Consider the following 14,815-nt stretch of genomic DNA (forward strand, 5'->3'; position numbering starts at 1 on the left):
CGACGTACACAAATTAGAATAATACATTAACAACAAAAAGTTCAAATACATTGAAAAGAACAATACGTATATGGCAATGTTCAAAATATTATAAAACTAAACGTTAAATAAGAGTTAAGACACACACAAAATAATCTTGAAAATATTCTGTGATAAACTTTGAATCAAAAACAAAATGTATGAATCACTATATTATATTTTAATAAACTATGAAAGAAAAAATAGTTTTTATACCGTTATTGAAAAAGTAAAAAAAATCAATTTTTACTTTTTAATCGATCATTAGCGTGCTCCAGCCACTTCTTTATTATTATTTCAATATCGTTTTTAGGGACGCTTTTTATTTTCGAAATAGTTTCTGTAAGAGAAAATTTTCTAATTAGTCATATAGATATGACAAAATAATTCAATATTAATATTTGATTACTGATTCAATAAAAAATGATGATTTGAAAAGAATGGATATTTTTTCAGTTAATCGCTTATCACTGTGTAAAAGCTGATTGTGAGAATATGCAGACAAATTTGCATAGCGCATAAAAATACGCATAAAGAAATAGACCAATCCATTTCTTTATGTATATATATTATACTTATGTTATGTTATGCATCTATGACAATTTATTTGGATATACCTTAAATATTACCTATAAAATATTAAACCGACAATAAGTTGGGAAATTAGTATCTCTCGAAATTTCCGCGTATTCTTTTGACCAGACCAGGAATACTTCAAGGCTACCTAATTTATATAAAATAGCGTAATGTGGTTCTTGCACATTTGCCTGGATCAGATCCTCCAATCATTTTCATTTCATGAATCTATAAAAAACAGGCAAATACGATTATTATTATTATTATTATTATTATACTTTGAATATTGTATACATACAGGAAATGACAAATGATTTCCTTACGTATAATTTTTGTAGTTCCAAGGATGTAACAAAATTTTCTTGAAACTGACTTCGTCAAACTCTTGGACAGTCCTTAAAGGAAAGTTTGGCAAAAGATTTTCTCCTTCATCTAGTTGCATGTCTGTATGACGATCCTTACGCGCGCGCGCGTGTGTGTGTGTGTGTGTGTGTGCGTGCGTGCGTGCGTGCGTGCGTGCGTGCGTGTGTATGTGTGGTCGTGCGAGTATAGTATATCTCATAGAACACAATAGCATGCAATAGCAAAAAATCTCGTTATATTGTTATATATAAATAGAGCAATTTTCCATTTGCTCAATAGCATAAAGTTAAAAATTAATAACTTACAACGCGCGCGTGTACGATTGCGTTCTTGCACTTGGTGATTTTGTGCTAGGCGATCTTCCGCATTTTTGGCAAGAACAGAATTCGCGTTTGTTTCCAATTCAGCATTCGCAGCTGCAAGAACATTTCAATTTTCTAGATAAAAACTTGATATTTTATATGAATTTAAAACTACTTTTCCAAAATTTCATTATTTTCAAATACTTCTGTTGATACAAATGAGCTTCCACAGTCTAGAAATATATTAATTCATATAGTATTCATATTCATATTTATGCGAAAATCACGTGCAATTAAAAATAAATATAAATATATATATATATATATATATCTATTCCCTGCTCTTATTGGTGGATATTTTCTATTCCCTGTTCCTATTGCCTGTTGCCTGGCATTGTGCGAGGGGCTTAACAATTAAGAATGAGTGTAAAATAAAAGTGTAAAATAAAAATTGTAAACTTCCAAATTAACAATCATGGACACTTTTAAGTATTCAGGTAAGAATTTTTTACACAAAATTTTAGTATGCTGATTGCTTAAATACTTGCAGTACTTTAGTTACAATTTTATTTAATTGACTAATAATAAATTCTAAAAGATAGGTTAAAATTTTATTCAAAGATAATTCAAATTGCATAAATATTGTACTAGATTAATATTATTGATGTAAATTTTGTTACAGTACACGATAGTCTACAGCAAGAGAAAGGATTAATAATTAAACCTGGAAATATTATAATGCCACACCCCACAAGCACTAGTTCTTCAATAACAAGTTCTGTGATTCCAAAGAATTCAGCTGTGCAAATAAAACCTAAACTGCTATCACTAAAGTTAATCAAGTCGCATACTTTTGCATGTACTTCTATTGTAACTCCTACAACAGACTCGACACGGTTCCTAACCACAACTGCGCCTTTGGATTCTTTATTGAATGAAGCAGGTCCTTCCAGAATTCAGCCTCAGACTATAATCCATGAGAGTCCTTCTGTTACAGTTCCTGTAACAAGCTCTATACAGCACACATCTACAATTGTGTCTTCATTGAACTCTTCTGAGATTATAGACTCAGATGATGAGAAAGAAAATACTTCTGCTGTCAATAATGATGGCCATTTTATTTGGGACCATAGAATCATAATGCTTACGAAGGAACTATTAAATTTTAACATATACATATCACATATATATCATATACATTTAAACATAAAATACGTAAATAAAATGCATAAAACAAACTATCTCCTTTATTAATAAAAATAAAAAATATATATTATCTTTGGAGATTTATTAAATCATAAAAACACGCATATGTAAACTATAAATTATAAATTGAAAGACTTCTTAAATAAAAAAGAAATATAATTAAAAAAATTAAAATAGAATATTAATTATTAAATCGATTTTTTTCCTTTTGAATCTCTTTTTCTAATATTTGCTCTTTTATTAACAATTCTTTTTCTAATAATTGCACTTCTAACTCTTCTTTTTTTAATTGCATATATATTTAAAATCTGCATTTCGATCTCACTTTTTGCTTTTAAGTCTTCTTTCATAAATTTTGCCAGTTCCGTTTTTGATTCCATTAATATATTAAATTGCGCTGGTCTTGTATTAAATTGTGACTTCGTATTTTCTTTTTTTTTGCGTGAATTATTTTGATGCTTGTAAAAATTTTCATTACATTCATTATTGAAATTTCTTACTTTAAGTGGATTACTTATTTTTTTCCTTAATATTTCTATTGCAGACATATTCTGCAAATTTTTTTTACCCTGTAATTGTAATTTTTCGTTGCAATTTTTTGGTATGTCGTTCTTCGTATGTTGATGATTTCCACTGTTATTTAGTAACTATAATAATATATATGTATGTATAAATATAACATAATATTATAATATATTATTTAAATAATATTAAAAATATTTAATTACATTTAATAATTACAAAGATAAATACTTAAAATTAAAAAATGTGACGCAAAAAAATTCAGCGTCAATCAGCGTCCAATTTCTACAAATACTTGAAGTTATGTCACATAAGGTATAAGTTTAGCTAAACGTATCCAATGTAGGATTCGTAGAAACCAGTCAGCATTAAACTAAGGTTTACTTTTAATCGAAGTTTCGTTAAACTGTGGGTTAACGCAAAATTGGTAGAAACGGGCCTCAGTGCTTTCCAACTATAGGTTTGTTCTTTATTGCTGAACTTTCTGCACTAGTGTACACTAGTGACACCAAAGCGTTCTTTATTGCAGTGCAAGATAGCACTGGTCCGTTCTTTGTTGCAGTGGAACGAAATTTAGTGCAACAGTTCACTGTACTCGTCTTGAGGAAGGACAAGCAGTGCAGGAACTGGTAAGTTCAATAATGGTGGCAAATTTAATTTTATAAATAATAATAGAAAGTAAAGTTCTGCGCAAAATAGAGAAAATATTGGGAATAAATATTAAATATTAAAAATAGAAATTATTTAAAAATAAAAGTTAATTTTGTGTATATAAATTAAAAATAATATATAATTAAGAAATAAAGAAAAATTGAAAATTAATGTATTATATTGACTTTTTAGGAGGTGACAGAATTTCAAGTTCTTTACAAAGAGATTGATTTTAATTGTAATACTGTAAATTATACTGTAGCAAATAAATCAATATTTATTAAATTACATGAAGATACAAATATGAATAACATTGAAAACAATATAGAAGAAAATATACAAGAAAATATACAAGAAAATAAAAATGATAAAAAAAATACAGAAATATTTGCATGGACGGATTCTAGTACCAAATTATTTTTATATTTATACAAAGAAAAATTAATTTAGTTATAACTAAAAAAATTAAAAATAAAAAAGTCTTGTGGCATAAAATATCAGGCATTAGGCCCTGCGCACAATAGGAAAAATATTAGGAATAAATATTAAATATTAGGAATAAGAATTATTTTAAAATAATAAAATCGGAAAAACTCTAATATAAAAATACAAATTCGGGTATAAAGGACTCTTAGTAGTTTATTAGCCCTTACTAGTCCTTTATACTCGAATTTGTATTTTTATATCGTTGTATTTATATATAGAGTTTTTTCGATTTTATTATTTTAAAATAATTCTTATTCCTAATATTTTCTCTATTGTGCGCAAAGTCTTTGATTTAGATCTTCTTCATCTGAAGAATCTATAATAATTCATTTATTACGTGATGCGCCATGTTGAGAACTGACACTGAAACGTTCTTTATACTAGCAGATGTATGTGCATCGAATGCACATACATGCGATATACATGGATGTATATGTATTTATGAATATTCATAGAATATCGAATGGATATGTGATATCCCTGGTGAAAATAATTCTTAGAATTTCTCATAAAAATTGTAAGATTTCTATAAAAATTCTAAAACTTTTTAAGAAAATTTTCAGATTTTCTATACGAATTGGCACACCTTTGAGAAATTTTCAGAAAAAGAATCTGAAAATTTATGAGTAACTTCGCATTATTTCTCGTATTTTTTCAGATCAATATATCTGAAAATATCTGAAATATTTCTACAATCTGAGAAATCCACGATTTATCAGCTTTTATTTTTCTACCCTATCTTTGAATGTATTTAATTTAGTGATACAAATTAACGTCATTCTATCTTATTTTTTCAACTCGATAGGTATCGAACAAAAATAGAATGACATGTATTAACAAAGTAATAACACATGTCTAATTCTATCTTTGTTTGATATCTATTGGAATAAAATAAAGAGAATGATGTTTGTGTTAATTTGTATCATTAAACGAAACGCACTCAAAGACAGAGCAAAATATAAAAGCTGATAAATCGTTATTTTTTCAAAAATATTCTATTAAATAGAACTCATTAAAAACCATACGTCATTGCAACATACGCATACATACATATACATCTATAAGAAATTCAATAAAATACGTTATTATAATTTAAAAATATCGAATTTATTATATTTAAATCACACATATAAACCTACATATAAATCTCCAACAAATGTTCTGTTTATCAGATACAAATGTACATATGTATTCTGTTTGAGATGAATATACAAATAAGTTTAAAATTAATATAAAATTTAAAATTAAATTTAATAAAAAGTAGTTTGTGACGTGACGTTTTTAACGCCCGTCACAGGGCCGGCACGGCCCGGCCGAGGAAGGGTCGAGAGAGAGGACGAATTTTGGGTCGGCGAGCGACGAACTTTTCTTCGTCGACTCGCCTTTAGTTATATAAGTCCGATAGATTTACCGAGTGAAAGTGAGTGGTCAGAGAAGGCCCTGATGTATCGAAGGGAGCAGCCATCGTGGGATGGCGGAATTTGCAGCAAGAGTGGACGACCTGGGTGGAAGCGGTGCGCTCGGGGACGCCGGGTAACACGGAGAAGTAAGGTATTTATTGTCCATAAATAGAATAAATACGTAAGGGCCCGTTACTGCCGGATACGTTTTACAGCCTCGGATAGCGGACGGAATTAAGCGGAGGAGCCCATCAAAAGGTACCAACATCCCGAGACAGGGATGGCTGCTCCAGTGGGGCCGCCGGCACCGTCCCGAGGAAAGCGGAACCGTCGGAGACTGATTACCTCTCGGCGGGTTCCCCCCGCAAGTCAACAGCCAGTAGAGAAGGAGAGAAGCAATTATTCGGAACGTGCAGCGAGCAGCCACATTATCCGCACCAACATTCCGAAAAGTACCGAGAGCCGTTTCGAAAATACCGGGGCAACGAGGCCCACAAGGATCGACTATCGTCGACAGAGGATCCAGGATCGATTATAGGCGGCGCGCGCAGCGCCACCGACGCCGGCTACCGGCGTGCCGTGAGCCCAGAGTCGTACACTGTTCGACGAGACTGCGGCGTGCGAACCACGTGCGACACCGACGGACGACAGATTATTGTAAGGCCACCACTTCAAAGTCTCGGTAAGAGCGAACTCGGCGGGGACTCGCGTCTCTAGTAACACGGTTAAGATTGTTATCCATGTCATTGTTAATTACTTTCGTTACCGAGGGAGTGTCCGAAACGCGAGGCCCGTACCGAGATTCGCCATTAAAGTAAGAACTGCGCAGCCTCTCTCTCTCTCCGTGGAGAGCCGTACCGAGTCGACAGTCCAGAATTTTGTGTATAAATGTTAGTTTAATTATTTATCAAGTTTCGTCTCTGATTGTCTTGTGTCGAGCATTTGAGTCTTGTAATTTGGGAAATGTCTTTCTCCCCCGCCTCCTCGATTGAAATATAATCCGGGATATGTTCCCCTCGGTAGCGATAAATATCGAACCATAATTGTGTTGTAACACCTCGAGTGTCGAGGATCTACCGAGTCACGAGGCCGTAAATACGTAATGTGAAACTGCAATCAATTTTCTAATATGAAATATATTTATTTAACTTTTATTTAAATATGTCAGTGTGCCGATTTAATGACTCTCCTTCTCTCCGAAGCCCCGAGTACGATTCCCCGCATTAAGAATCCCGCCCCTCTTAAGGAACTGAGTTACCGAGCTTAAGCCGTCACTATCGTAGAATTAATTATCGTGTTATTTTGAGTGGTGCGGCCTGACCGTACCTGGCGCCCAAGCAATCTGTCGAATTTTTGTGTGTAGAGATACCGAGAAAAGTGACGAAGTTGCGCGGCACTGGAAGGAAAAGTCCGTTGCAAGTTTTAAAAAAAGTAAAATGAAAAAAAATTAAAATTAAAATTATATAAAAAAATGTACTTTGGCATATTCCTTATAAGATATTAATAGCATAGCAACTAAAAGCATAATCACGCAATGAATATGCGTGATTATGCTTTTATGATATATAAATAAAAATGTATACAAATTTAAAAAAATTGCACTTTGACATAGTCATTATTATAACATATCAATAGCATAGCCATAAATGCAAGTGATTATGCTTATGAGATAGATATATAAATGTATATAAAAAAAGAAAACCTTTGGCATATAAGCACACAGCCATACATAATTAAAAATATGAACACTTATTCGTCATCTGATTCTTGTCTAAACGACTCTGTTAAATCTTCATCGCGGACAAAGGTTTCGTTTTTTTCTTCGGAGGTATCTTCGGAGGCTTTTCCATCGTTAGGATAAAAAAGTTTTCTACATCGATTAATAGCTCTACCGAGATAAGAGTTAATATTTCTAATTTCTGTTGTTGTTGCTTGTCCGGTCCAGCCATTAGTCAGCAACCATTTACTAAAAAGTTTAGATATAGCATTTTTTTTTGTTGGAGTTAAAATTTGTCGGTTAACCCCAACTTGCTGGCGTACTACTCTATCAGCCAGTTCTTTGGTGGTCCACATTCCATACGCTAATGTAAGTACAAATATGCTCGGTTTTTTAGCTAAGTGGGCATCGTCGAAAGCAACTTTTGTAGCCCAATGACCAAACCCAACATATATTTGTTCTCCTCGAATTGTCCCAATCTTAATTTCTGTTTCTTCTTCAGGAGTAAAATTAATTTTTTTTTGCCTGTGAAATATATACAAAAATAAGAAAAATATAAGCAACAAGTTGTTGAAAATATTCAAACATTATCATATTACAATATATTATCTATTGACAATATTGAAAACGTTTACTTAACGTTACATATCTATATATATTTACGTATTACCAGTAAACAATGGAACACAACCATTGTATAACAATATATTTTTTTATAATTTCTAATCTTCTATAATGTATCTTTTATAGTGGCATTGAATAAAAATCTGATCAAAAAAGTATAATATATAAAAATATATAATATATGTATATGCGGATAACATTATAATTTAAAAAATTTGTAAAATTATACCTGCTTCTGCTATAAGAAGTAACTGTCGACCGGTAGTAAGTGAAAATGCCTCGGAATCTTTCAAATCCTCCTATTTTTTACGATAATATTTTGCTTCTTCTTGAGCAATTTTCAGTTCTCGTGTTTTATTTACTATTTCAATTTTTAGATCTTTAATTTCTTGTTCGTTTGATTTAGATTGTGTATCACTATCAGAAAGTTCCACGTGTAGTCTTTTAAAAGGAATCGATTTGTTTATGTTATCATCACTGTCGCTGCTAGTCTTAGAAATTATATTTTCCTGTAAAATATGTAATTTTATATATTCAAAATGTGAAAATATAATTATACATGTTTTATCTTTTCTATGAATCCTATAAAATATGTCATCATATAACATTTCTGCTTACATACCTTATTTAACTTTTCATACTTTATATCATCCTGTATTTCGCCACTTAATGGATTCCATAAATTGTCATCTTGCTTTGCTAATTTTGTGGAAGTTGAAGGCTCAGATCTGTTAATATTTTCCTGAAATTGTATGTCAGTTTAAAATACTATTTAATAAATAATTATAATGGTGTCCACTTTTAACAATTATGTAAATCAAATATTTGAGCATAAAATAGTTCTCTGATTAATCAACAATTCATTAATAACATATTCTAGTAGTAAATAAATACGATAAAAAGAAAAGAAAAGCACATACACTGTGGAAAGGCTTTTTTTGCAAATAGGTTTCAAGTATTGCCTTACATGTTTCTTCTTTATTTTTTTCTTTTTGTTTCTTCATCATCTGACAATGTAACAAAAATTATTTATTTTAGTATCAAAATATATCACACATCTCTTTATATTAAATATGTATTATCACTAAATACATAGCACAAGAGTCATTTGTAATATTAATTATTAAGAAATACAATTGTACTTTCTCTTTTTCTTCTCAGGATTTACATTCTCTATATTTTTATCTATTATAGATTGATCAATAATTGATCGCCTTAATTTTGAAATATGCAATCGCTTAGCTTCCATTGCTTTCTCTATTTCCGCTTTACTACCTGCAGATAAATAAAAATAAGAAAAAGTCGTAAATAATCAATTATACATATAAACAAAATAATTTGTACAATTCTTAAGATGCTATTATAAATATACTATCACAAATAATCAATTCTGTTAAAACAGATTTTGCGATGTATCTGTTTTATTTGATAAACATAAATATTATATTAACATATATAATAATATACATATAGAAATAAATTAAAATGTAAAACAAAAATATTTAGCATAACAGAAGAATTTGAAAAAAAAATTATTGATGAGTCGATTGGAACAACTACTAATCTCAAAGATAAAATAATACATTCAATTTAAAGTATATAAAGAAGTTATAAATAAATGTATTACTTACTTGCAAGCAACATCACCAAACATTTTTCTGGTGCGAGATTTGGTCTTGACACAATGTAGATTTTCTTTCTTCTAGTAGAACAATCGTCACACATATACTTCGCTTTATTGAAGTTTCTTATGTGTTCTATTTTTACATAATCATACTTGTTTTCTTTTACCAAATATACGCACGCAAATGACATTGCTGTAATTACCAATAATTTACAATTGTTTCTTTTTTCCACTTTAATTAATGTAGTGAACGTAAAGGCAGAGAACAAGAAATCTGTCGTGGACATAAAGTAGGGCAGAAAAAAACGCAAGTTATAAAAGGTTATTTTAATAATCTTTTATGACTTGCGTTTTTCTCTGCCTTACTTTATGTCCACGACAGATTTCTTGTTCTCTGCCTTTACGTTCACTACATTAATTAAAGTGGAAAAAAGAAACAATTGTAAATTATTGGTACATTATTGGCCACGACTACGACAAGCGCTTACGTATTGTTCTCTGTTTAAATTAATTAATTTTTAACTGTTTTTTACACAACAATAAACCGCACAAACCTGATATATGCACAAATTACACTTATATATTGTCAACTTAATTCAGGGAACAATCTTTCTTGTTCTTATTGCATGCTTCATCAGATCGCCGAGTCGACTCGTTGACCCACGTGCCAGTTTTGGGACGACTGCAACCGTGCAACATGCAACCAGCCAGAGAGCTGCGTTCGGAAACCGCACCGTGTATGTATGTACAACGTGTGTGTGTGCGCTCAGCTTTCGGCCTTAGCAACCGACGTTAAAGGCGTAATCACACGGGTTGCGAGCTTGGTTACGGTTGAGGTTACGATTGACCAACCTTAATGCAGCGTCCCAAAACTCACAGTCCATCTAAAAACACTGCTGTGCAGTATAAAATGTGCAAGTGAATACTATAATATTATAAAAATCTATTTCTGTGTGTATAAAAATCTATTTCGTTAAAGAAAAATGCCTCAACGTAGATATAAAAAATATCTGGAATATAGATCAAATGAAAAAATTCCTCGATCCACAGCGAATCGCCGCAGAAAAGTAGCACAACAGAAGGTAATTATACTAAATATATATACAGTCAAGACATATATATAAGACTTCTTTTCTTTGACTTCTTTTTTAAAGCGAATTTTCTTTTAAAATACAGGTGACCAATATCATTATAAACGAGGCTGATAATGTATTGTGTTCAACTTCTAGCAATACATTTTCCAATGTATGTATAACGGATTCCTCCGATTTTGAAAACAATGTTCAAGAACTTCGACAGAATGGAAGAGTCAATGAGGTAATTTTCTAAATGATGTATGATTGTAATTAAAATATATTTGTTATTTTAAGTAAATATTAAGTGTATTTACAAATCTTCGCTTCGTGAATTTTCCATTTAATAAAAAAGTAAAAATAAAAATTATATAACTATATATTGAGAGAATATACAATGTACGATATAATTACAGATTTATAATGTATCAGTTAGCGATGATGAAATGTCTGATGGTCTTAATGATAACATACAAGAGCTATCAAACTCTGTATGTAGTGATAATGATAATGAAGATGAGAACATTAATGACATTTTTGGAGATAAATCATACAAGCTTATTGATGATTGTGATAATTATGAAGATGGAAATTTATCCGATGATAATAATATCGATGAAGATATGAGTGATTGGAGAGAAAATGACGATATTCAACAACATGTAAGAACAACTTAATTATATATTGTTGCGCTCTCTGGCCGGCTTCGATATCTCGAAGCGTGTATAACGCAAACACTCGTTTTCACACAACACTCACGCCGGAAATGATTAGGCGTTTGATAATTTTAGTTAACTTTAATAACAGAATTAGGAATATCAACAATATTAATACGCAATTCATTAAAACCCGTCTAACCCGGCTTTCAGCCGAATTCCAACTCAATCGCTCTCTTGTTTCACAACAACTCTATGACGACACGTTCGGAGATGAACTTCTCTGTTATACACTGTGTCCCGAAGTACATCGACGGGGACACAACATTGCCCCCTTTCTTCCAAAGATTGTTGTCTCGACAATCATGAATCGAAATGAGTTTTTCTACTTCACTTCGAGCTCCAGCTCGAATTATTAAGTAACTCCTTTGATTCTTCTTTTGACTTCAGAAAATTAGACGAGTTTTCCTGCTCCATCCTGAGCTGCTGCTGCAGGTTAACGAGCGACTTGATCCAAATTTTCTTGAAGACAAAAATTCCTTTTTTTTATTAGATGACGACTTCTTCTGGGACTTTTCGGATAAGAGGGGGAGGTAACTACCGTGGACCCAACGCCCACATGGGACTTCTCAAATCCCTGCCTCGGTATTCACCCAAAGATTCGTGGAAAAACCACGGCTTGAAAACCACGAATGAGGCAGTCTTCTTTTATCGATTATTAATCTTCAAGGAAATGATGTTCAACTTTCCGAGAATCCACTCCGACGCGGTCTTCCTCAAGAAAATGATGTTCAACTTTCCGAGAATCCACTCCGACGCGGTCTTCCCCAAGAAAATGATGTTTAACTTTCCGAGAATCCACTCCGACGCGGTCTTCCCCAAGAAAATGATGTTCAATTTTCTTGAAAATCCACTCCGACGCGGTCTTTTCTCTAAAAGAAAACACTCCTACGAGTAAATAATTCTTTAAATGGGTTTAGGATGTTTCTTTTATTTAAAATGAAGATTTCCTAAACTCGTCTTTCATAAAAAGAAGCTAATCGATCTAAATGAACTACTTTATTTTTATGCCTATTTGATTTGCGAATACAATAAACTACATCATTTAATCTCTTTACTACTTCATAGGGTCCCTCCCAATTGCTCTGTAATTTAGGAGTCTTCCCTATAACTCTTTTTGGATTGAATAACCACACCTTCTGTCCTAGTTCAAAACGAATTTGACGAGCTCTTTGATCGTAAGAAGCTTTAGTTTTAAGAGATTTCATCTTCATTCGCTCTCTTACTTTGAAATGTATTTCATCTAATTTCTTTTTTAATTTCCTTGTATAACTTTCTTCCGAATATATTTCTTCACTCCCTGGAGGACTTCCGCAAAGAAGATCTATAGGTAACCTTAAATTTCGACCTAAACACAATTCAGCGGGTGAGACTCCTGTAGTCTCATGCTTGGCCGATCTATAAGCCAATAAACTTAATCCAATCCATTGATCCCAATCTCGTTGATTATCCGCAACGAATTTGGCTAAATAATTCACTATCGTCTGATGCTGACGCTCAACCAAACCATTGGACTGTGGATGAAACGGGGTTGTCCTGGTTTTCTTTATTCCTAATAAACACGATAATTCTCGTATTAATCGGGAATCAAAATTCCTACCTTGATCAGTATGTAACTCAGCAGGTACACCAAATCTAGAGACAACTTCATTAACGAAGACCTCTGCGACCGTTTTTGCTCTAAAATTCTTTAACGGAAATGCTTCTACCCACCGAGTAAAAGAATCTGAAACTACCAACAAATATTTATTTCCCGAGTAAGAAGAAGGAAATGGACCAAGAATGTCCATCTGTATTCTTTCGAATGGAATTCCCATATTATAAATTTGCATTTCTGATTTTCCTCTATCAGAAGGCCCTTTCTTAGCTACACAAACTTTACAAGATCTGCACCAATCTTCTACATCTTGTTTACAAGCAGACCAATAAAATCGTTTTCGAATTCTATCAAGAGTTTTATTCACACCAAAATGTCCACTAAATGGAGAATCATGAGCCTCTTCTAAAACTTGTCGAATTCTTTTTTGAGGAACTATAATTTGAAGATGAATAGATTGTAAATTAGGAGACTCCCATTTTTTATACAAAATTCCATCTTTCAAAACTAAAGAATCTCATTGTGACCAATAAACCTTAGCAAAATTTCCTTCTGAAACAATTTCTTGCCAAGAAGGAAGTTGGTTTCCCTCTTTTCCACGAAAAATCTTTCTTAAGGTGGGATCTTCTAGTTGATCTTTTTTCCAAGTTTCTAAATCATTACTCTTAAAAACAATTCTTCTAACTAAATCCTCCCGTTTTATTTCAACTTTATGACAATAATTACAATTCATCTCTACACAAGGTCGTCTCGATAAACCATCGGCATTCCCATGTTTGTTTCCTTTTCGATACATAATTTCAAAATTGTATTGCTGAATTCGCTCTAACCACCGCGCCAATTGTCCCTCTACATTCTTGAATGATAACAACCAACGCAAAGAAATGTGGTCAATTCTAACCAAAAACTTACTTCCATATAGATAATGATGAAAAGACTTTAATGAATCGACAATAGCTAGTAATTCTCGTCGCGTAACACAGTAATTCCTTTCTGTTTTACTAAACACACGACTATAATATGCTATGACTTTCTCCTCTCCTTCTTGAATTTGAGATAATACTGCGCCAATTCCATGATTTGAGGCATCGGTGTCTAAAATGAATTTTCCTTTATCCCTTGGAAAAGATAAAATTGGAGAAGATAATAATCGTTCCTTCAATTCTTCAAAAGCCTTTTTACAAGATTCAGTCCAAATAAACTTCGTCATATTTTCCGTTAATGAAAACAATGGTTTTGCTATAAGAGAAAATCCCTTTACAAATTTCCTATAATAAGAACAAAACCCTAAGAAACTTCGAATCTGTTTCTTATTTTGAGGAACTGGCCAATCTTTTACAGCAAAAATCTTTTCGGAATCTGTAGCAATTCCTTTCTCAGAAACTACATGACCTAAATATTTAATTTCTTTTCTGAAAAGGAAACATTTTTTTGGATTTAATTTTAAATTAGCAGAACGGAGTCGTAAGAAAACCTGTCTTAAACGACTTAACATTTCCTCAAAATTTTTACTATAAATTATTACATCATCTAAATATACTAAACAGATTTTAAACAATAATTGATGTAAAACCCTTTCCATCAAACGCTCAAATGTGGCAGGAGCATTACACAGTCCAAATGGCATGACTGTAAATTGCCACAAACCATTCCCGATCGAAAATGCAGTCTTCTCTTTATCCTCTGAACGAATTTTCACTTGCCAATATCCACTTTTCAAGTCTAAGGTAGAAAACCACCTATTTCCAGACAATTGGTCAAGCATATCGTCAATCCGAGGTATAGGATAAGAATCTTTTATAGTCACTGAATTTAATTTCCTATAGTCGACACAAAATCTGAGTGTACCATCCTTCTTTTTAACTAACACTGCTGGGGAAACCCAAGGACTTCGAGACTCTTCTATTACCCCTTGACGCTTCATATCCTCTATAATCTCA

General features: G+C 32.1%; 1 protein-coding gene across 7 annotated transcripts in view; it reads right to left on the reverse strand.

Moving 5' to 3' along the window:
• The window catches only part of LOC145941602 (uncharacterized), a 296,529-nt gene that overhangs the window by 129,378 nt on the left and 152,336 nt on the right, over window positions 1-14,815 (reverse strand). The window contains exons 5-6 of one of the 7 annotated variants that reach the window (XM_083047769.1): window positions 648-822; window positions 281-358 (exon numbers count right to left, since the gene is read on the reverse strand). The exons of 5 other annotated variants lie outside the window; for them this stretch is intronic. In XM_083047769.1, coding sequence (XP_082903895.1) covers window positions 815-822 — 8 coding nt within the window. In that variant the 3' untranslated portion in view covers window positions 281-358; window positions 648-814. Of the gene's footprint in view, window positions 1-280; window positions 359-645; window positions 823-14,815 lie in introns of those variants that run through there. One more of the 7 variants, XM_083047770.1, reaches the window with a different exon arrangement.

The sequence above is a fragment of the Prenolepis imparis genome, unplaced genomic scaffold, assembly GCF_030444845.1.
Source record: "Prenolepis imparis isolate NDT839.2.m4 unplaced genomic scaffold, iyPreImpa1.0 SCAF_10, whole genome shotgun sequence".
Lineage (NCBI taxonomy): Eukaryota > Metazoa > Arthropoda > Insecta > Hymenoptera > Formicidae > Prenolepis > Prenolepis imparis.